This window comes from Haemaphysalis longicornis, unplaced genomic scaffold, assembly GCF_048455015.1.
Source record: "Haemaphysalis longicornis isolate Haplotype H1 unplaced genomic scaffold, Haemaphysalis longicornis Haplotype H1 scaffold_1, whole genome shotgun sequence".
Classification (NCBI taxonomy): domain Eukaryota; kingdom Metazoa; phylum Arthropoda; class Arachnida; order Ixodida; family Ixodidae; genus Haemaphysalis; species Haemaphysalis longicornis.
Window position 1 is genome coordinate 96,387,942 of NW_027526203.1, and position 24,177 is coordinate 96,412,118.

Consider the following 24,177-nt stretch of genomic DNA (forward strand, 5'->3'; position numbering starts at 1 on the left):
TGTGCGATTGGCGGCCGCCTAACTGACCTGTCGCGACGACACATGACTGGACGTCTGTAATGGGGCCTCTAGTTCCATTTGACCGCATCACTTGAATGCTACCGTGCAGTTAACGCACTGAAAATTATGTTTTATTGTTGGCCCGTATGATGTCATTTGTGCTCGTAACACGTCACTGTGGCGCGAAATTTGAAAGTTTTCAAATACTTCTTGCTTTTTTTTTTTCGTTAAAAAAACATCTTTTGTGGCTGTAATGAAGCTGAGTGAGATACTGAATTCTAGTTCTTTCAAATTAAACAAAGTTGTATTTTCTCTTCATGGCTCCTTTAAAAATGTTGGATCCAGTCCTCCACCTAGGGCTCTAGCTTGCGTCCCGTGCCTTTCGGACAAGTCCCATCCAAAGCCTATATGTTGAGTGTGATCAATGGTGCTTAGAGCACCAGCGGACGTATGCAGCAGTAACGTATGCTCTCAGGATAGCATCGTTGACTAATCATCCATGTAATTCGATAATCCCGGACACGTCAGCTAGCGATTTATTTTCTAACCGTCCATCTATCGCCATGCCATTCCCCTTCCGAACGGGAATGCAGGCACTGCAACTTGAGGTCTCACTTAATGACTTGTACAAGACTGCTCCCACCGACCTCGTTGCCCCTTGGGACCTGCGCCCAGTGTCTCGTGACGCATCCTTTAGACAGATAAGCAAAAGAAGCGCACCAAGAGAACTTGTTTTACAGCATTTTTTACACTTGCAACACACGCACCCCTACACTACTTTTTACACAGATGCTTCGAAGTCCGCTTCTGGCGTCTCATGCGCTGCACATGGCCCCAACTTCACTAGTACAAAGACAGTGAACGCAAACTGCAGCATTTTTACAGCAGAAGCATACGGAATTCTAATTACGCTAGAGTACATCACAGAATCTGTTGTCTTTACAGATTCTCTGTGTCGTGATGGCATTAAATTTGGCCAAACCAGGTAAAAACCCTGTATTATACCAGCTCTATAGGAAGATAATGTTGGCTTATGCTTCAGATATGAGGATAGTAGTGTGCTGGGTGCTGGGGCACAGCAGCATACGGGGGAACGAAATCGCCGACCGGTAGACTGCGGCAGCTGCTCTTCGCACTCGCGTGGACGAACCTCTGGTTCCACATCTGGACATGAAACCAGCTATACGACAGAGACTTCGTGAAATGTGGCAGCAGGAATGGCACAAAGAATCCGACTACGAGTTACAACTTACATAGGTAAATATCCCACCGAGTAACAAGATAGATTCACAGAGGTATCCATTTGTAGACTGTGAATAGGCCACACACGCACATCTTTTGTATGGCGCACTCCCACCAGTCTGTGACGAGTGTGGGGAAGGAACGGCTCTCCGTTCTCCACGTGTTAACTGAGTGTACGTCCACGAATGATGCCAGAAAACGACACTTCCCTAAATTCTACACTTCACTGCACCCTTCACTATTCTTAGGAGACAAACCAATGTTCTCTTACAAATGTCTTTTAACTTATCTTGCAGATGTCCATTTCTTAAAACTCATTTCATACAGGGCGTGACTTCAGACCACAGACTCTCCTATTTCAGGGAGTTTCTGAAGACTGTTTTGTGCGCACAGGGAGCCTGGCTGCGCAGCATGCTCTGAGGCTCCAGGTGCCCTCATGTATTAACCATTGTTCCTCTCATCCGCCATCATCAGCATTTTTATGTTTCAGTCTATGGGCCCTCTACACCCATATGTATATAGTTTTTTAGGCAGTGCCATGCCCATGCTCATCTCGTACACATTTTAATTACAAACCTGACATAGAAGGACCACCTGACGGAGTCTTGGCGCAAGGGTATCTGCGACCAAAGAGCGCCATTAAACACAACCATAATGATAAATAATTAGCCAAGTTGACAGTGGCTCTGTGCCTCCCCAAAAAACAGATGCAAGTTGCAAGTACGTGGTTGAATCTTGCTGCGACAGAAACAGTACTGCAGTTGGTGGTTCCCCCCCCCCCTCTCTCTCTCTCTCTCTCTCTCTCTCTCTCTCTCTCTCTCTGATTTTTTTTTTTTGAACGTCCAAATCGTTCAGCGCTCAAAAAAAGTTAAAGCTGTGATATGTTGCTAGACAGTTAATTGCACCAGTATAAACTGGGAAAATTGGTCGTTGATTGCAGAACACAATTTTTACTATTTGAAGTATTTTTCTTTTCCTGTCGATTACCCAAAAGAACGATGGACTGAATTTTTCTCCATAATATGCAACTTCTTGTGTGCCTTTCTGTTTCAACACTGCTTCCAGGGAGCAAATTTGATCTCTACCATTTCTTCAAAGACTGCGTCTTTCGATGTCCCAGATGGCTCGCCGCAGCCCCTACTCTTGTAGAGGGTGCCATCATTCCATCAATCTTGCTGTACCAGAACTTTTTAAGGAGGCACAGCCATGCCAAATCCTAAACTGCACATCATCTCTGTGGCCTCGCTCTTGTGGGGTTGCAGGAGACTTCACTTGTGCAAGACGCTTGATTCACTTCCTGTTTGGGAGGTTCAGCATTGCGGCATAACTAATCTGAAATGCGTAGTGGCGCCTTGGTCCAAGAAGCGGGAAGAGCGAGTAGTGAAGGTATGCACTGTTTTCCACGACGATGTCTTCACACATCCGGTGAGTTATTGTACCGGGAGTCAGCCGTGGGCCTTGTAGCAATACTGTTGGCGGATGCGGGCTGTTGGCTGCAAACGCCTCGTTTGTTCTTGTCGTCCAGTGTTTGTGACGCCGAAACTTGGATGTTTTGAAATCGGGAAATTCTGGTTGCAACCGGGTTGCGTTTTGGATGTGGGAAGGTCGTGGCTGCTGTTATCTCGGATGGATGCCACGCGAAGATGGGGCTCTGAAAACGCTCCAGAGCAGTTCTGCTCGTGCACTGAGCTAGAATGCACACTCAAATGTGGAAGTGAGAAAGTGATAGGAACACCATTGCGTCATTGGCAGTGCCAGGCTAGGCTGGGGCCTAGTCAAGCTGGCCGTGCTCCAAAGTGGGCAACACTTGGGAAATGCTTGTTGCTTCTCACTGTGGCCTCCCTCTTCCCTCCGTTTTGATCTCGTCACCTCAGCAGAGATTGCTGCAAATCAGCTCTGCCACGTAAACCCTGCTGGATAGGGCTGCTGGCATTTGTCGCCAACCTCGACGTGTACCAGTGTGCGGTGTTCTTCTCTTTCCCCTTTTGCGGTCCCAGGCCCCCCTGCCCTGCACGTACCGTGGGAAGTACCGCGACTGCGACTACCCCGCTGGTGCCGACCTGGGCCTGAAGTATGCCCAGGAGGTCCAGAACATCATCAACCAGACCCACACTGATGGCCGCCGCATTGCGGCCTTCATCCACGAGTCCTTGGTCAGCTGCGGCGGCCAGTTCCCCCTGCCCAAGAACTACCTCCGCAACGTCTATCGGTGAGGGTCTCTTCGGGGGCGCCTTTTCGTGCTCTCCCACGGGTCTCGTGTGGCACAGTCTTGGGGCGTTGTTTGAACAGCCACGCCAGACGGAGTTCTTGCCTTTCATTGAGGGTGGATGGAGGGGTACACAGAGCCCTTTTCTTTGTCTGTGAACTGACATGCTGGTACTGAAGTGCAAGCGGGCCAACTTGTGGCCGAAAATTCAGTGGCACATGCAGTACTCCTGGGTCCGTGCAGTTCTAAGATGCACTTTTTCAATTCTTCACGAAGGCCGGGGCAGAAAACGGGGACAGGGGACGTGCGTGCCACTTTTGTTTCACTGGTAACTGGCAGAACTGACCAGACAGTGAGTTCGCCGATCGAAAACGCTCCAGGTGGCAGCTGTGTGTGTGTGTAGGTTGATCTTCATTGAGACTTCCAGCAGGAGGGAAAAATAAACGCAATGTGACAAAGAGCAGGTGGAGAAGGACAGGTGCTTCCTTCTACTTCTGCTTCTAACCGTGGCCCAGAGGCAGGGATGGTGACCATGGGATGGTAGTTGGGCTGAGCAGCCAAGTGACTGTCCCTGAAACCAAACGACTGCGCGTTTTCCTCCCCACCAAAGCCCTTTGTGAAAGGCCCTCCAGAGCGTGCTGACTGGTCACCTGTGGCCACCTGCAACTTTGGCGTTGCCTCGCGCTTTTCCTGCGCAGTGCTGTGTGTATGCACTGAGAAACAGATCACAAGTGGTACACTCGGTCAGTCTCCACATACCAGAGGAAGCAACTGCGAGTTGGTTTACGACGTGCACCATTAATTCTTGGTCAGGGTGCATTTAGCTTGCCATTCTTTTGCTTCCAACACCTTCCAGGTATGTCCGAGCAGCGGGCGGTGTCTGCATTGCTGACGAAGTGCAGACGGGCTTTGGACGAGTGGGAGAGCACATGTGGGGCTTCCAGCTCCAAGGCGAAGGTAGGAATTGCCTTGGCTCTTCTTACAGTTCCCTGGCCAGTGTGCAGTTTTTATGTGAACCCAGTTTTGAATACCGGGCTTAAAGAGCATGCACAAATTTTACCCAGGGCAAGTTGTTCCTTCCAGATCAGGGAAGGCAGGTTTCTGTTTGCTCTTGCATCGCTCATATTGAATGTTCCTTGGGATGTCCCCACAACTCTCCCTATTCTTACGAGACCGCTCATATCAGTTAGTCTAGTCCATAAATGCAGGGTACAAGTTTCCTGGAAAGTGGAAAGGGGATTAAAGGCACGACTCACTCTAAAAAGCTCCCTATGTTGTACCATGCAGCCCTTCAGCTGGTCTTTTTTTTTTTTTTTTACGGTTGTAAATGTTTGGAACGCATCGGAATAGCGTAATGGAATACTACAGCTGCCTATGTATACACGTGGCATGGCGTCTCCACCCCTTCAGCTGGTCTTTTTTTTTTTTTTTTTTTTTTACGGTTGTAAATGTTTGGAACGCATCGGAATAGCGTAATGGAATACTACAGCTGCCTATGTATACACGTGGCATGGCGTCTCCACCCCTTCAGCTGGTCTTTTTTTTTTTTTTTTTTTTTTTTTACGGTTGTAAATGTTTGGAACGCATCGGAATAGCGTAATGGAATACTACAGCTGCCTATGTATACACGTGGCATGGCGTCTCCACCCCTTCAGCTGGTCTTTTTTTTTTTTTTTTTTTTTTTTACGGTTGTAAATGTTTGGAACGCATCGGAATAGCGTAATGGAATACTACAGCTGCCTATGTATACACGTGGCATGGCGTCTCCACCCCTTCAGCTGGTCTTTTTTTTTTTTTTTTTTTTTTTACGGTTGTAAATGTTTGGAACGCATCGGAATAGCGTAATGGAATACTACAGCTGCCTATGTATACACGTGGCATGGCGTCTCCACCCCTTCAGCTGGTCTTTTTTTTTTTTTTTTTTTTTTTACGGTTGTAAATGTTTGGAACGCATCGGAATAGCGTAATGGAATACTACAGCTGCCTATGTATACACGTGGCATGGCGTCTCCACCCCTTCAGCTGGTCTTTTTTTTTTTTTTTTTTTTTACGGTTGTAAATGTTTGGAACGCATCGGAATAGCGTAATGGAATACTACAGCTGCCTATGTATACACGTGGCATGGCGTCTCCACAACACGACCAAGCTCAACATTGTCACGAACAGGCGGCCAATTGAGCAACATAAAAACCGACGTCGGTTCGGAACGCATGTACCTTCACGTGCTCACTCTGTCAAAAATGATGATGAATAAACTTTATTGGAGACCAGGTGCTGATGTTAGGGCACCCGCCCGGTGGGAGGCTTCCTTAGTCCGGGATGCCTTGGGCTATGCTGGCCATCCGTGCCCTCTCCACCAATCGTCGCTGGTGTGGAAGGTCAGAGCTGGTCAGCAGCTCCACCCACTCTGTCAAAAAAAAAAAAAAAAAATCTCAAAATTTGTTACTTGCTCACATATTGTAGACTCCCGTGTGTGCCAACACATGTCACCGTGTACGCGACGTGATGGGTCATCCTCTTTTCACGCCATCTTTCAGCGTGGTGGGGAAATGTAAAAGTCGCGCCCCATTCATTCAGTCAGCTTTTTCAGCCGTGAGCAGAGTACCGGATTCATAGGCAGAATGATAACACACAAAACGAGGTGCCAATGCAATGCAGAAAGCCGGGTGACTTCATCCCAAAGTGAAGCTGCAACAGGGGATGTCGCCGGGCAGCGGGGCGTCATGGCCAGTCGCACTTGTGCGGAGTGGGGAGCTGGACAAAACGAGGGAGAATCGAGTGTCGGCAAAGCTGCGATGTTTTGAGTTGCGATAACTCCACTAATGTTTCATTGCTGCAACAACACTCTTGGAGGGGGTGATTGCTAGGACATTGATTTACCTTAACACCCGTGCATCAGCAAAGCCTCTTTCGGGGCCACTTTAGTGTCTCTCATATTCGCGAGCAGGTATATGGGCGCTGTGGTTTGTCGTCTCCTTTCTCGGTGTCCGTGTGCAAGTGCGCTGCCGTCAAGGTGTTCCCAGTGCGGTGCCCAGTCTGTGGCTCATGATGGATGGCATGTTCCTGCCGCAGACGTCTGCCCCGACATAGTGACCCTGGGCAAGCCGATTGGCAATGGCCACCCCATCGCCATGGTGGTCACCACCAAGGAAGTGGCCAGCAGCTTTGAAGCCCAGGGGGCCGAGTACTTCAACACGGTGCGCTGCTTTTCTCTCCTGCTGCTGCTGCTGCTTCGAGTGCGCTCGGTTGTGGGGATGACGTTGCCTCTGCGCATCGCAGCCATGCTATCCAAAAGTTGTTTGCAGCTGTGCTTTTGAGAAAATGGCTATGTCTTGTCTTCCTTGTGGCTTCGTTTTTGCTGTGGCTCTATCGGCTGGCGTCACCCGTGACAAAGAGTACGCCGAGTGACACGGGCACGTAGCCGTAGTGACAACTTGGCCATTATTAACTTCGCCACAATAATAAGTGACGCAAGCATACAGCCCGGGCAACAAGTTGTCTGAAAAGACCAAAAATCGCACATGTCGCAGTGGTGACTATCAACTGACCGGATAGTCTACATTGCTTGTGTGCCCCTTTTTTTTCTTAACCCCCGACTTTTTGGAGTTCATGAAGCTCTAGTGGAACGCTGATTATGGGGATCTTCAGGGAAACTACGTGAGGTCTGATATCCTGGGGTGCAATAATGTCAAACTCGCGGTTTTGGCTACGCAAAGCTGTCCTGCACTGCGAGTGTGCACGCCACTTTGTTCATTCAAAAAGACAGTTATCGGAGGGTTATTCAACGCTGACGTCCTTTGAGTGACATGAAGAGGACCCAAGGCTCGCAAATGTAAATTTTTACTCTCTCCTTGCGGCCACTTTGCTTTCAAAGCTTCGCCCATTCCTTGCCAATCAGTGAACTCGTTGTGCAGTGATTCTCCAGTCATGTGGCAGTCAGCCTTCTTCCGAGCACCACAGCTGAGAGAGAGAGAGAGAGAGTATTTTGGAAGCACTGCACTTTAGGCATCTGGCAGGAGAGCAATCTGTCCTGCACCGCTTTGTGCACTGGGCATCTGGCCTTTTTGGTGAATGCAAATATACGCACCACGTGTGCTCGACATTCCAGTTGCCAGCATTTGGCCGCGCCCGGCTGTTCGAAGCGAAGCGCGCTTCCTTCCCTGTCGCACGGCAAATCGACTCTCGCTCACAGTGAGGGACATCGGCTGTTAATGACGTTCGGTTTGCCCGTGCAGGTCTACATGGCGAAACAAATGTCATTTCAGAGCGATGGCGGTGATGATTGGCGGGCTCTCAAAACCGCAAAATTATGTTTCAAGTGCATCTACAATGTTTTCATACATAAACTTTTTAAAACATAAGAAAGGATTATTTTCTTCAAAATAAAAATAAGAATCGCCGGTTTAGCTGACATCGGTAGACGTCACAAGCTGAGACAAGCCCGCAAAAAATCCGTATTAGGGTAGCACGCGCATTGGGGACAATTTTTTTGTTAGTTCTTGTTTGTCTTTATTTGAAAAACAACATGAAGAGTAAAATATAAGTTTACTAGCAGTTTTTAGAAACAGTGTTCTTTGGATTATTACTACGCTTGTGCAAATATTCGGGCGCTTCGAATATTCGAACGAATATTACAGTATTCGAATTCGCTTCGACTCGAATTTAAAATTTCCGCTATTTCGAAGTATTCGGGATGAACGAATATCAAAACTTCGTTCAAGTTTCGGTTTCGTGAGGCAAGCCGCAGTGCTATTGACATCAGTCCTACATCTTGACTACATGTGGAGCCAAGACAACCTAAGCCGCATTCAGAGCATTGTCGCATCATCGCAGCCTTCGCGCATGTTCAGCAGGGTAGTTGAGGCTCCTGTTTCATTGTTCCAAACAATGAAATTGTTCCCATGGGAACAATGGGAAAAATTTCGGCTCTCACGAACGGGCCTGCGCGGCCCGGCGGATGATGCGAACGAGCCGGCGAGGTGCCCGACTGCCGAACGAGCGAGAGACGGCGACATACGGGCTCTTTCTCCAGGAACGGCCGGGCTGTTGTTTTCTGTTTGCAATAACGCGCTGCGGACTCCACGGGCGCGCTGACGCCGACGCGAAACCACCCGCACGCTGCGCGGGGCGCGGCTGGCCGCGGCAACCAGGCGGCACCTTTGGTCGAGAAGTGGGGCGGGGCGCTCGAGCCACTGCTTCTAACCGTTACTTAAGATACCGCTCAAAGCACACGGGAAGTTTCTTGTGAGGGGAACGAGCTAATAATGTGGGCGAAAACGGTGCTATAAAAAAATCATCCGCGCCGCTAGTGATAGCGCCCATGAAATATCTGCCGGGGTGCTAAGCCTAAACATCTCCTGTGGAGCCAGCCAGCCGTCTCGAGCGCTTCGAAACTGCCGCCCTGAGGTGCACGTCTTCCCATTGGCGCAAATAGTCAGGCTCCTCCCACTGCCACGCGCGTCATTTTCTCACCGAGGCACAGGCGACCGCGAGCGCGGAATCGCCGAGGCGGGCGTTAAAATCGGGCGCGCAACACCGACGCGCATGAATCGCGTGCAAAAGCGCTCGTGCAGTGAGCTTGGGCACCGTGAGTGAGGAGACGAAAGTCCAGAAATTACCGCTCGGCGACATGAAGGTTAAGAACAAGCAGAAAACGTCGCGGATTTCTCCACGCGAAAGTAAGAAAAGAAATAAACGAAAACTATTTTCAGTGCTCAATTTCTTGGTCTGTGTTGGTTCATACAAATTTCGGATTATACGAATATTTTTCGCGGTCCCGCGATATTCGTATTATCGAGATTTTACGTTAGAACTTTTTTATCGGGATGTCGCAGTGACAGGAAGCTCAGTGACACCTGACAGCTATTTGAATTCGCTTCAAAAGTATTCAACCCCTAGGACTATTCGCTTCGAGCTAAAATATCACTATTCGCACAAGCCTGAACTTTCTTCTCTACTGATGCGCCACTGCTGTCGAGGCTACTCATTTGGCCGCTAACTGAGGTCCGGGACCTCAGTTAGCCGCTAAATGCCATTCACCGCGCATGTCATGCGGTATTCTCGTGTAGCGTCGAATTAATGACATTTAGAGCGAATGACATTGGCTCTAACTAAATGTCATTAGGTCTCCCGTGTGACAGGAGTGTTTTGCCCTGTCGTCACTAGACTAGAATGTTCTTCCTTGATCTCCAGTGTTCTTGGTCCTGTTCAATGGTTCTGGAAGGAATAACGGGGAGAGATAAATGCTCGCAGGGCTGTCTGTGTGCGTCACTCGCTGATTGCATCTTGATATTTGTGGATTGCTCGAGCTGTTTGCAGGGCACAAGTTCGCTCCAGTAAACCTTGTCTATCTGAGGCACCCTGCATCCTACTTGGCTGCATGACAATCCGCACTTGTGGCGCTGTGTGGCTCTGGGGCCTTGCGTGACGACCGGCTGGTCTCTGTCTTCTCCTCCCCTAGTATGGCGGCAACCCAGTGTCGGTGGCTGTGGCTGCGGCAGTGCTGGATGTGATTGAGAACGAGCGGCTGCAGCAGCATGCCAAAGAAGTTGGTGCCTACCTCATGGCGTCGCTGTGCGAGCTCCAGAAGAGGCACCCTCTCATTGGCGATGTCCGGTGGGTCTCGGCTCTGGCTCGCCCAGGCGGGGGCCAGTGTCGGCTTTTGGACTGTGTGCAGTGTGCAGCCAGGGCTGGGACTGCCTCGAGGGGGAAAAAAGCTGACGCTGGAAAAGTATTTTTTTCTGGCCAGCTGGGTATCTGACCACACAAGTGCCCATTTTGAGCCGCGATGTTGGTACAGATGTCAAGTGGCAGCTGCCGTTTCTCAGAATTTGGTGTGCATGTGTGTGGTTGCAGCCAGTTTGGCCTCGTTCAAGGGTTTCGAGCTGTGCTTTCTCGCACCAGCTTTGTTTTGCTCACTAAGGAGACTCAAAGTGGGGGCTTATGGCACTGCACGTAGCCAGAGGTTGCGTTGTCTCGTTCCCGAGTCGCTGCAGGAGTTCGTTTGCAAACGGCAGCTGCAGACCAGCAGTGCATACTGTTGTGTGGAATTCTTCGCAGGCCCTTCGGCATTAAATCTGTGCCGGTTACCATGACGCTTTTAGCACTGTTCAACCCACGGAACTTCTTGGGGAACGAGGAAATTATTACCCTTAAAATGTTTCTCGGATTGTTTGGGTGTTCAGAGAGTGTGAAATAAAAAAAAAATACCTTGCGGCCCTATTTAGGTCTAAGAATGGCAAAATGTTTGTCAGGTGCTGTTACCACTTCATAACGGGGCAAGCAGTGCGGGAGGTGGACTGCAATGTCAACACAAGCTAAGGGCTTGTGTTGACTTTGGAAAAATGACCAAAACGTCGCGTTTTTGAAAGCCACATATTCAGCTTCTGTGTTTTCTCTTCAGTGCGTTTGCAAAGTTTTCCGCCGAAAGCCTTCTCAAAGTGACATAAACGAATACTTTTGCCAGCCGCGGTGACAAAATATCAGCGCAAAAAGGCAAAAAAAAACGGCAATTTTCAGAGCGCTGTATCTCCGCAACGGTGCCACTGGGCGCGGCCATTTCGGCACCGGTAGATCGGCCGAGCGATCCTCTTTCCGGTTCTGGTCGTCTCTTTGATCTTCGGTCATTCACAAGCGCATGAACGGGAGAAAGCAAGACGCACGCACGAAGCCAGAAATGGATGCCGAAGTGCGATTGGCCCTCCCGAGTGAATGTCGCTGCGGCAGCGCAAGGAGGCCTGTACTGCGTAGTGCGCATCTTGAGTTCATTTTCACTGCTTCGCTCGCCCAAGTTTCTGTGCAATCATTTTATCTGCTGTGGTATTCAACATGGACGTTAGTGCAATGGGAATGCCTGAGGTTACGAGCCAGATTACAAGAAGTTGCGTAGCTCGAAAGGCGGAGGTCATCGAACGCTTCGTGGTGCGCGTGACCCTACCTTGGACGGTGAAACGCGGGGTGCGGGCTTGTGATAGGGTTTCGCAAAGTGAACTTTCAAAAAGTCTGATTTGCGATGTTTACATGCTTAGTTATTGCTATCTTTGACAATAGGCTTGCTAGCCTTAGGAAAGAAATGGTCGACGCGTCAAATGCCGCGGCACGCACGGCATCGCCGTGGGGCGTGGCCCGACTGTGCTACTGGTTACGATTGAGCGCAAGTTATAATTACTGCCGGCGGCGGCAGATCTGATGTTCTTACCGACTTCGCAATGTAGACTACGTACGGTATTTCAAATCGCAATATGTTGTGATAAAAGTGCCCCACAAATATAGGGCTGTGCGTCAAAGCGCGAGAATTGGATGTTTGCCGTGGGTCTTTTAGCGATAATGTGAAGTGAAGTGAAGTTTATTTTCCTTTTCATAGAAAAGAGGGGACAGAGGCAAAAGGCGGTTAAGCCTGACGAGGCCTTGGTACCCTAAGCCTGTAAGTAGTACAAATGCAAACGCAAAAACACTTAATACATAGAAGGGGCAGCAATCAAAATACAAAAGTAATATATAAGCAGTAACACTTACTAGAATGCAAAACATGTGCACAAACATGGGCAAATACAAATTGATACTTGTACGAGTTCAATTTCGTACATACGGATGAAATAAAGTAAATCATTCGACTTAAGTACTTGTGTGAAAAAGATAGAACAATAGATATATACACTTGCATCCATGTACACACATACATACACATACGCATATATATCAAAGACGGTAAGCTGCATTTTTACATTAGAATTTCACCTTCAATCAGATGCTGTTTGGTCTTTTTTTTTGAACATGTTTCCAGATAGAAAAAACTCATCAGGAAAAGGGAATTTGTTTAGCGCATTGGGTACCTGACAACTCAGTTTTTGTTCACCGTAATTTGTTCGCGTTCGCGGAACTCTTAGTTTTACTACGCGAAGATTGTAACCTATGTTGCTATCAGGAACAGAGTACAAGCGATTCTGGTGAATGTATTGAAGAAGCCGCAGATAATACACTTGGTCGGCTTTTAATATGGAGTGTTTTACAAACAATGGTTGCGTGCGTAAGTTTCGTGGTGCACCATAATATCCCTCAATAGCCCGCAAGGCTCTTTTTTGCAGGACAAGTAATTTTTGGTAATTGGAAGACGTGGTCGTACCCCAAACAAGATTACAATAAGAAAGTCTTGAAAAAAACAGGGCATTATACATAGACACTTTTAACCAAACAGGCAGTAGATTAGAAATCCTATAAAATAGGCCAACAATTTTACTTAGTTCAGAAGTAAGTTTGGAAATATGAACAGACCACGAAAGATTTTCATTAAACCACACACCAAGAAATTTTTGGGAAGAAACTTGATTGATTGTTATACTGTCATAATGAATATGTATACAATTAGTTTCCACGGTGTTGATGGGCTTGAAAATAATATATTTCGTTTTGCTTATATTTAAACTAAGCTTATTCCTCAGTAACCAATCACGAAGGTTGATTAAATAAGCATTGACCATATTTTGAAGCGCCGGTAATGAACAGGAAGAGAAGAAAAGATTAGTGTCATCAGCGTACATCACCAGATCGGGAGAGTTATGTATGCCGGCTAGGTCATTGATATATGTAATGAATAATAACGGCCCTAGTACTGATCCCTGTGGGACACCATGCTTAACCACCTGTATATCAGAGGATATGTTATTTGTTCGAACATATTGGGACCTATTGCTCAGATAACTCCGCAATAGGTTCAACGCAATACCTCTAACCCCATAGTTACAAAGTTTCTTAAGAAGGGTCTCATGGTGTACGCAATCAAATGCCTTGCGAAAATCTAAAAATAGGCCAAGGGTACATTTTTTGTTTTCAATATTATCTATTATTTTGTCTTTAACAGTGCTTGCTCTGTGGTCTTATTTTTCGTGAACCCATATTGTGAATCAACAATCACATTATATTTGTGCAGAAAATCGGCTATCCTAGAATTGATAATACCTTCAAAAATTTTTGACAACACAGGCAGAACAGAAATTGGTCGGTAATTCGACAGTTCATTTATATTGCCTCCTTTATGTACTGGAACGACTCGGGCCAATTTGAGATCTTCAGGAAAAACACCAGTTGACAGCATTAGATTTGCAATGTGTGACAAGACATCGCATATAACGGCGCAAACGTGCTTTAACGGGATCACCTTTATATCATCGTACCCTGCAGATACGTCATTTTTTAAAGAAAGGATCAATGTAGCTACTTCTTGAGGAGTTGTGGGCGCGAGTACTATAGAATTGAGTAAGGGAGTGGTGAGGCTCAGTGAGCTATTTACAGAGTTTGCGTGACAGAATTTGGAGAAGCGACATTAATAAAGTAGTCATTCAGGGCATTTGATAGCTCGTGACCAGTTAATTTACCATTTTCTGTGATTATTTCATCAAGTTGCATAGATTTGGTTTTATTGGTCAAGTTGTTGACCTCTCGCCAAACTTTACGACTATCATTTTGAATGCGGGAGAAATTTCTTACATAGTAGTCCGATTTCACGTTTTTTAGACCTTTGAGTTTATTTCGATATTTTTTATACTCAGCAAGTAGAGTGAGATTTCTGCTGCTGAGAAAATCGTGATACATGCTATTTTTCTTCCTGATCCTTGAGTAAAGTGATTGGTTCATCCAAGGCTTCTTAAACTTCTTAGGAATAATTTTTCTTTCTATTTGTGGGAAGGCGGTGTTATATTGGGTTATGAACATATCTATGAAAACAGAATATGCTGCATTGACTTCCGTGATCTTGTATACGGGCTCCCAATTAGTATCTTCGATTCGTTTGTGAAAGTCGTTGAGCGCAAGATCATTGAAATCTCTGATCATGTGGGTAGCAGTGTTTGTTATGGCATTTATTTTGAGGGGTATGAAGCAAAATATCGGCAAATGGTCACTAATATCGGAAGATATTACGCCAGACTCAGTGTGCGGAAGCTGTACATTGGAGATACAAATGTCTAATAATGTGGCCGTGTTGCAAGTTATTCTAGTCGGTAAACTGATATAATTAATACATGCATACGAGGAAAGGAGACTCTGCAATTCCCTTGCATGAGCGGCGTCCGATAATAGGTCAATGTTTAGGTCACCCATTAAAATGAAGGGTAGCTTAGTGGAGTCGAGGAAAAGGAAGAGGCTTTCCAAAAAATCGAAGAATTGTGATTTGTTACCCTGAGGGGGTCTGTAGCAACGATTATATTCTTGAGAGATATAGCTAAACATTCAACATTGGAATTTGTGATTGTAACATCGCCAATCACAGAATGTGAGTGACATTTTTTAACATATACAGCAAGCCCACCCCCTCTTCCATGGGGCCTGGATAAACCATTGTAAACATAGTTATCGAAGGAGCACACATCGCTGTCAGTGCCAAACCAGTTTCTGAGAAAAGCATAACGTCGAACTCAACCGACAGTGACCCAAGTAATAAATCAACCTCGTCTCGCTTGTTTTTCATGCTACGAATGTTAACATGGAAGGCTGAAAACAATTTTTTGTTGACATTGCTAAAGCTAGAATTAAAGTGATCGGTTTTAAAATTAGTCAAAATTGTCAATGAGTAACTATTCTCGGCATTAAAAATGTGCTGTACCCACAGCATTTCGTTGCTCTAAGCCAAAACACAGTCTGCATTCTGTTTTACGCAAGTAGACATTTGCAGCCCTCTACAGGACAGCGTTTTTCCCCTCGGCATTGGGGCAAATGAGTTGCATTATTTGGGGTGGGAGGGCTTTCCGTACATTCTGTGTGGGGCTGCGGATGTGGGGTAGCTGTTCCAGGGGGCTCTTGTCGAAGTTTGGTGCTTGCTGGCTCTTAATCTTGCTCTTTGTCCGCAGGGGCCACGGCCTGTTTGTCGGTGTGGAGTTGGTCTTGGACAGGCAGACGAGGGAACCTGCCGGGGAACAGGCCAGCCTCCTGTCACTTCGGTGCGCACACTTTCCTTCTGCTCGCTCTCGCACGTTCTTTCACCGACCACCTGGTTTTTCCTCTCGGGGTCGTCTGTGTGTGGCGACTGGGCAGATGTTTGGGCGGTGTTTGCTTTTGTGCCGTTTATGTGCCCATGCACCTCCTCGCGATGGAGTCGGTAATGGCGATCTTTGGAAGAAATGAAACGGGACAATTCATTGCACGTGCTTGTGTTGCGTGTGCCCACAACATGCCACAAAGGCCTGTGTGAATATTCGCAAAATCTGTCGCTTTGTTCTGCACAAACTGCACTGCATAGGCATTGTAATGAGAACTGCATGAGAGGAGAACAAGGCACACTGAGACCTGGCAGTTGTCCGCTCTGCTGGGCAGGCATATGCTGAGCTGCACATGATGTGTAATGCTGGTTAGAAATCTGCAGTGGAAGGCCACTGAAAACTTTTCCCCCAACGTTTTTTAAGACTTTCAGTTTGTTTCAGGTCTTGGTATGGGGGGGCAAATCGGAAGTTCGTCCTGTGTATTTGTATCCCGAGACCCACCACGGAGGCTCGGTGGCCAAGGCATTTTGCTGCCAGTAACAAGGACACGAGTGCAGTTCTGGCCATGGTGGCCATTTTTCTGCTGGTAGGGTGTGTTGCGAATCGGGTAAACGTTAAACATGCCTAGGTGGCCTAAATTAATCGTGAGCCCCCCGCTGCAGCGTGCCTCGTAGCCGAACTCGGCTCTGCTCGCATCATTGGTTAGCGCACCTGTCGAAATACCAAGGGAAGTGGTATATTGCAACCTGAATGGTTCATGTGCTTAGAATCGGGACCTGGGCTCAGTACCAGCAAGTGCAAGAAGCAAAACACAATGGTCTGTAATTGGCATTTTCTTCTGCATTAATTAGCTTGATCAAACTTAGGAGTGCAGTTTTATTCTAGCTGGAAAATATGAAGCTGTGGGACGGCACCTTCATTACATTTTGCATTAAAACTGTTACTGGTAGTTGGTGACAATATAAAACTTTCCACAGTTCTCTAGTGGTTTGAGCAGGCCGTCAATTACTTTTGGGGTAGTTTGTATAAGACATGATTGAGAGCTTTTTACTGCAAACCTGCTCCTCTTGTTGCAGGTAATGTATTGATGGGAGTTGGGAATTTGATTTGATTGAAGGATTTAACGCGCTGACGCAAAGCAAGAGATGAGGCGCGCCGTAGTGGAGGGCTCCGGATTAATTCTGACCACCTGGGCCGAAATGTCATACACACGGGCGGGCGTTTATTTATTAATTTAATTTATTTATTTACTTATTACATACTGCAGACCCTAAGTGGTCCAAGCAGGAACTTCATCTGTAACGACCAGGTTTGTGAGCAAGAGATCACACGGCGTAGTGACGATGATTGTATGTTTTTCTGAATGGACAAGTGGATGTGCAGATGTTCCGGCTTCAAATTTTAATTTCGGGAGAACTGGGGTCGCAGACAGTGGACCTTAATCCAAAAAAAACTTCTGCTGTAGCCGAAGTATGCAGTATCTGACCAGTGGGGAGGGGTGGGGGGGTGTATGAGTGCAAAAGGTGGTACTTTGACCGATATTGCATATATTGCAAGATCGTGCCCTGCAGATCTTGTCAAGGACATTTGCAGCTCAGTACTAAGGACATTTCCAGCTCAGTACTCAGCGTACATGTATGCCGAGTGCACGTTAGACTGCGCAGTTGAATTTGAAATCGGCACTGGTGGATTTGTGCTTCGCAATTTAACAGCGGCATCAGCAAAACGCTTACTGAAATTATTTGCTAACGTATGCCTTTCAATGCCTTGAAAGTTGGTAGTAATAGTCTCGTCCATACTACTTTTTGTTTTGTTCTCCTGCCTAATGAATTTACTATGAAGTCAAGGGTGTGACGGAAGCCCGTCTGGTCGGGATGCATTTTTAGAAGATAGACCAGGACGCCGACCACAAGTTATTTCGAGTTTCAAAGAAATTAACATTTCGACTTCCACATGGAAGCCTTGGTCACAATAATCGTTAGTTATTGTGACCAAGGCTTCTGTGTGGAAGCCGAAACGTTAATTTCTTTGAAACTCGAAATAACTCGTGGTTCATGATTGTAAAAGCGCTACTTAAAAACGACGACGAAGGAAGCTTCTTCCTTCGTCGTCGTTTTCAAGTAGCACTTCTACAATCGTGAATCTGTACCAACAAGCCCAACTGGCAGTTCTTCCAACTCGTGGTCGGCATCCTGGTCTTTCCTCTTCATGAATTTACGATGTTCCAGGTTTTCCTCGGGTCTTTCCTACATTTACTTAATTCATTTTTGTGTTACTAATATTTTGCCATTCGTAACTTAGCGGTGCGCTTATTTCTCAGCTGACCTAATTCTTCCTCATCTCCTTATACGGTCAGGCCGTCTCCTTAGACAGGCCTGTACTTGTGGCGATGTCACCCTGTTCTCCCCATGTTCAACAGCGTTAATTAAGCTTAATTTACGCAACAGTGAAATCGGCTACCCTGCTGCTCATACCACTGGTCGCACAAAAAAAAAAGAGGCCATTGTCACTGGCTTGGCTTGGCTGAGCTAACGACCTGGCTGTGAACAATGTTGCCAGACATAAGTTTTCTTGCCAAACTAAACAAAGAAAACTTCTATCGGGTGCCGGGCCTGTGGAAGTCCGCTATAAACATTCAGTCGAAACAATTTTCACCGAAAATTTAGTGTCTTGTATACTCGGTGACAACTTAAGAACGGCACCGGAAGTTGCCGCTGTGCCTTATCACCGTAGCCGGATGTTTCTCCACGCGGCGCAAGTAGAGCGTTACTGGGAATATTTTAAACATGGTGTGAGCCGTTCCCGTGATTTTTTGGACTTTATATGCTTATAAACGACTCCAGTGACGATAAACTGCGTGAGACAAGGCAGACGATATCACGCATTCATAGCAAACCCTTTTCAAAACGCGCGCACTGACGTCACGGGTCCGGTGCTTTGGCGGAGTGATACACTACATGAGGTGGTGCCGTTCTTGAGTTTAACCGAGTATAGCCGGGTCCGTTATGAGCAGAGTTGTTGGTTGGTTTCTCTTAAAGGGTCTGTATTAACTGGAAGTTCCTGGATCCGCTGTAACGAGCATAGAGACTGTGCCACAGGTGGTGGACACGACGACAGCTGACCAATTTCTTTGGCAGGTGCTCGTCGCGCAGTGGTCTCTTGTGTGCCGTCAAGTAAACTGGATGCTGGTGCAAGTACAGGAGGCAGCCACTGTGTAACAGAATCTCTTGTGAGCCGCATGAACATTAATTTGTTATTTGAGAGTGTCCTCTACATTTTGCTAGCATGAATTCAAGGCACGCGCTGTGGTGGTCGCTGCAGGCTACATGAAGTTTGGCTGTCGAGAGTGTTGGTGCGTCTCCGAGTTGCCTTGGGCCCTCCCACGTTTACAGTGCACCTCTTCCCGCCTTGGCGCAGGTTGAAGCAGCAGGGCGTGCTTCTGAGCACCGAAGGCAAGTACGCCAACGTGCTCAAGTTCAAGCCCCCGATGGTGTTCAGCCGTGACAATGTGGACACGGTCGTGTCGAAGATGGACAGCCTGCTCGCCAAGATCGAGGAAGAGTGTCTCGACCTGCGCTACAACTTCGCAGACGTGGCCCGGTCACTTGCCAGCAGCGCTGAGTCACTGTCCACGGCGTCTTCCTTCGACTCGCTGGAGGAGAGCTCCGAAGAAGATCTGTCATTCTCCTCTTCCTAGACATCCGTCGTGTTTGGGGAGGCCATGGACAGAGAAGGGAGAGGGCGGCAATTCTTTATTTTCTCTCTCTCCTTGTTATCGCACAATCACACTGGCATCGAATTGTACGACTATTTGCTTGTAGACCATTACATTCCCCGAGAAAGATGCATATTTGGGGATTTTGAAATTTCGAATTGGTAGCGTATGTGGAGATAAAAAACAAGTGTCGCTGTTGTCATCTCATCCATGCATAGAAGCGATGTTCATTGACAAACCTGCTATTGTAATGATTGCCCATGTAGTTTTCTGTCCCGTTATCAAGGATTCGTCGTTGTTGACTGAAAGAGCTGGTCATGTAAATAAGGGTAGGAGTTATTTCTTTGTTGCGGAATTTAATAGTATATTTCATAATTCTATGTCGCCGTAGACTACAGGCCACGTTTCTGTCAAGCTATGAACGTTATTATCAGCGTTTGCCTAGAGCTACGCGCTTTCAGCCAATAGGTACTGGTATTAAGGGAATGCAGACAGTTCTGCTTACTTTCTGAGCTGCTTGTTGTCGGGGCTGTCTGCACACTGTAGAAATGCTGCACCTGCAGTGTTCCGCGTCATCGGCAGGTCTCCAGGTCAACAGTGGGGAATCCTTCCTCTTAGGGACACCATGCATACGAGTAAATATTGCTGCAGCTCAAACAGGCTAAGCATGGTTCATGCGTTCTTGTTCTTCCCTTTAGGATGCACTTTAACTGCTTCTTTTTTTGTATCATGTCTGTCTTCGTGCTTTATTAACTTATTCATGATACTTCAGAAGGCTTCCCAAATAGTAGGACTTTCTGGAGTTGACATACATTAGCTGGTATCCAGCTGTCATTGTTCACACCGCCGTTTCCGATTGTGCACTGCAGCCCTGCTCTCCATCGCTTCTGGCAGTCTAGTTCTGCTGCAGTGGTCTTCCTCTGTATATCTTCAGCCATTTTAGGGCACTGTCAGCAGGAGGCAGCAGCAGGTGGCCATCATCTCGCTAGACCCTCGTCTGGTCCTCTTTTATCGGGCCATCTGCTGGTGTCTCCAGCTGATAACTTCAGCCCAGTGGCATCATGTCTGCGGTAGCCTCCAGCGAAACTGCAACCAGTAACTGCCATGCGTTTTGTGCAGCCCTCTACTCTGGAGCGCGTTTACTTGCGACTGGTTAGCGTTCGCGTTGTTGAGTGCAGTGTTTCTGTGCGCTTCCCGTTTCTGTAAAGACGGTGTGACAGTTGGTGCACGTGTTAACCTTTGCTGTTCAAGCGCTTGCAATTGCAGTCTTCCATTGTATTTCTCTTTGTCGTGCATGTGTTGAGCATGGCACATGATCGGAGGCCATGATGCTGTTCTGTACAATTCACATGCCTCCCTGCAATAAAGTGATGGCTGTAGCCCTGCCAAACGCTTTACAAGCCTGTTTCATTGTTCTGGAAATGCGTCTCAGTTCCATTTTTCATATTATTTCCTTTAAGACCCCATTGAAGGGGTATTACAGAAGGGGTGGGTACATGCATGAAAACGTGAAAGCCATATTTTATTACAATCCAAGGTGTTCAAAAACGTGGAAGGACAGGTTATGGCAGTGATTTCATTAGAAAGGCCGTTCCAGTCCGTTGCTGCACGAGAAAGTGACGGTGCGTGTATGCGGGCGCGCAACTTGTTGCGGGTGACCGGTGCGTGCCGGAGGGAGAATGTATGGTGGCTTGCCGAGTGAGCTGTAAAAGAACTTGTGAAAAGGCAAAGACTAGAAAAGCGCGACGAGATGCACGCAATAATAGGCCAGATGCTGTTTTCAGTGCTGATATGCTGTCATAAGAGTACTTTGAATGAATGAATCGTGTGGCTCGATTTTGAAGCGCCTTGGGTTGATTGGTGAGATATACTTGATGGAGCGAAACCTGTGCACCAATGAAATGGAGTATAGAACTACAGAACTACTCCACCCTTTGCGAGAGCAAGGTGAGGGTCTCCTTCACTAGCAGCATGGGAGTTAGCCATTCACTGGAATTGTTCTTTTATGCAGCCTGCTGTAAAATTCTCGGCTATAATTTATCGTGGTGGAGATATTGTGCACTGATCTGTTGCGGTGGTCGAGGACGATGAGATGCAGTGCAGTGCGGAGAGAAGGTCTGGCTCTTCCACAAGATAGTCGTCATGTGCCCATTGTGGAAACCCATTGTGCAAAACTTGCTTTCCGGCAGGCAGTGTTGGTGTTGCCATCTACGGCCACGTGTGGCATCGAACGCCTCGCGTGAAAACCGTGGGCTCTGCCTTTGGGCCAGTCAGTCCGAGCAGCGAAACACGTTCAGTCGTGGCCCGAGAGAACAGGAGCTCCAAAGCGCCCCAGTGGCGGTGCATGTGGGTGGCCAGCTTTGTCCATCACTCGGCCTCAAGGCATGCCCGAACCAGAATATTCAAGCGAAGCTTTAGTGTCCTCACTGGTGGGGTCTGTAACGTGAAAATGGGTAAAGTCAAAGAGGAAAATACTTCCTGTGGCCGGCATCTAACCTGGGTCGGGTTGCTTGCGTTACGAAGCCGGCGTATGTCTGATTGCTCCATTTCGACATGGTCAAAGTGGTTTGGACTTGGAGAGGGGTGCATGGACGTGCAAATACTTGGACAGAAAAATCCCGCACCCCCCCCGTGTAATGACGACGGTGACCCACCAGAAGAAAGTTTCACGTTCATCCATCGTCGTCGTTAAACGGAGAGGTTTAACGCGGCAGGACAAAGGCCTCTCTCACAGATCTCCAACAACTCCTGTCCTGCACTGCTCGAGTCCACAGTTTACCCCCAAGTTTCTCTATTTAATCCCCCTTCTTCTAGACCCATCCCAGTATCCAACCCAGGGTTCGTACAGGTCCTGGAGAACCCTTGAAATTGAGAATTCAGTTTTCAAGGGCCTTGAAACCCCTTGAATTCTTTGGGCACTAAAGAAGAGGCCCGGTTATGTGGCCTGCTTTTTATGGCTTATCATTGTGGCCCTCCCCATCAAAGACATGCTCGTACGATTTCAAGCCAGCTCGGGAGTACAGGCAGGCTGCTTTGTGCAAGGGCTCGTACAGAATGAAATCCCCGCATCGAAATAGGGGAAACTAACACAGACCCCCTTCCCATGTTGCATGCTGCTCTAGGCATTGCCTCGTCTGGCTATTCATTTTGCATATCTCTTGTGCCCCACCATAGCTATGCCCCACTATGTTTCGAAAACGAATGCGGTTTACACCCCAAAATGACAAAAATGAGCACAGATAAGCAAGACTTCTTTGAATGGGAATGTGAGAACAGGGCGCATCTAGCTCCTAAGCTTTCTTGGAATATTTTATTTTGACATGTGTGATGGTGGGCAGCCTTGTTGATGAACAGACATTTAGGGGATGACATTGGCAGGAGGTATTAATTTATGTTCCTCGTTATCGAAAAAGTTCAAAATGGCATGTTTTTTGTAACGCTCTCTCATTATTGAGAATGGCACTAAACTCGGCCACTTCCAAAGGGTGGAGTTCCACAGAAAAAATCTCAACGTCATTTTTCGAAACCTAAAGAAGCAAATGTTTTGCGTGTGAGCAGAACAGTACTAGAACAGTTTGGTAAACGTACACATTCTCCTTTGCACCCTTGAAAATGCCTTGACAGGTGAATTGCTTTGGCGAATGGTATCTCACGTCTTACTCCCTTTCGGATCGGGAATTTATCACTGTGCTTGTGGCGGCCGGGTTATCCTGCCTGTGGTCTCCTCTGCACCTTGGTCTTTTAATGCTTCTAGCATGGTTGCGGTGAGTACGGAATCAAATGCTTTCTCATAATCTATAAATGTCATGCCTAATTAAAAAGAGTGGGAAGCAAAATTGGCCCAAGGGAGTGATAATAAATGTGCAGGGTTGCTGCTCTGCAGCTTCGGGAGTGCAGTGACAAGACATCGTCATCAACAAAGCTTTATCTCGGTGTCTAGGAGTGGGGAGATCGACAAATTCATCGTTTTTCCTATGTCCCATAGAAAAAAAAAACTCGGTTTTACAAAAAAATATCAACTTGAAAAAACCATGTCAGCATCTAGCTGGGCTCTCTTATGTAACGAGTGCTGTCCATAGCAGCTTGGGCGTGTCCGCATTCTCACGAGGGCGAAGTTGATCCAATCCAGGGAGATAAAAGGCGCTACTCCTGAAAGCACCTTATTCTTCTAAATTTTGCCGTTTCTCCGCACGTCAGCAGAGTGGTGTGGGAAAGCCCTTTGCCCGCAAGCAGAAAACGGCAGCACGGGTTATCAAAATTTAAGAGAACGTGTTGCTGGGCGTGTTGGTTGAGGTCTACAAACATACTGAGTGGTGCAAATACACAACACACAAGAAAGAAGAAAGAAGACACGGACAGGCGCTACACTTCCAACAGTTTAAGGGGGGACGTGGCTTTCAAAATCAACTTTTTTTATTTCTTTGTGGATTTTGATGAAAATTGGCACATCAACTGGAAATGCTTCTGTGATAACACCATAAAAATTTCAAGTTAACACTTTGATAACTTTTTATTTATTAAGCTTTCTTTCTGTTCCGCTTGTACCGAGCTTGAGCGACTTATAAAACATGATAGAACACTTTTTCGGAGTGCTTTGCATTCCCAAATGAATGGACGAGGTCGTGACAGTTTTAGAATTTTTTTACAACAGAATGTTTTTTATTTTTTATTTTTTTAAAGGTTAATGTGCAACAGGCATGTCGACTGTGAACGACTATTTGAATAAAAAAAATCACAAAAAACAAATCTTGAAAACCAAAAGTGTCACGACCTGAACTGTTCATCAAGGAATGTAATGCAAGAAACGGAATCAAAATAGACCCAGCGGTCACGAAGAAATCCCTGGAACAAGCGACACAGGTGGCAAAAAAAAAAAAAAAAACATCTGCCGCCTCACGTCTACGATAACGTGAACGGAAGTGAACGAACTGAAACTGAGAGATGTGGTACTATCATTTTATCTCGTCTCCCTCGTCCTTACGGAGTCAATCTGGTTATTATTATTGTTATTACTCCCATATTTACCAATTACGTACCTAACAAAT

The 24,177-nt window shown here is 46.9% G+C and overlaps 1 protein-coding gene across 3 annotated transcripts in view; it reads left to right on the forward strand.

Moving 5' to 3' along the window:
* Positions 1-20,522, forward strand: part of LOC144178249 (5-phosphohydroxy-L-lysine phospho-lyase) — a 35,645-nt gene extending 15,123 nt beyond the window's left edge. For all 3 annotated transcript variants that reach the window (XM_077705962.1, XM_077705976.1, XM_077705968.1), the window contains 6 exons: positions 3,240-3,451; positions 4,305-4,405; positions 6,521-6,645; positions 9,909-10,063; positions 15,289-15,378; positions 18,835-20,522. In XM_077705962.1, coding sequence (XP_077562088.1) covers positions 3,240-3,451; positions 4,305-4,405; positions 6,521-6,645; positions 9,909-10,063; positions 15,289-15,378; positions 18,835-19,114 — 963 coding nt within the window. In that variant the 3' untranslated portion in view covers positions 19,115-20,522. The remainder of the gene's footprint in view (positions 1-3,239; positions 3,452-4,304; positions 4,406-6,520; positions 6,646-9,908; positions 10,064-15,288; positions 15,379-18,834) is intronic.
* Positions 20,523-24,177: the final 3,655 nt, after the last annotated feature.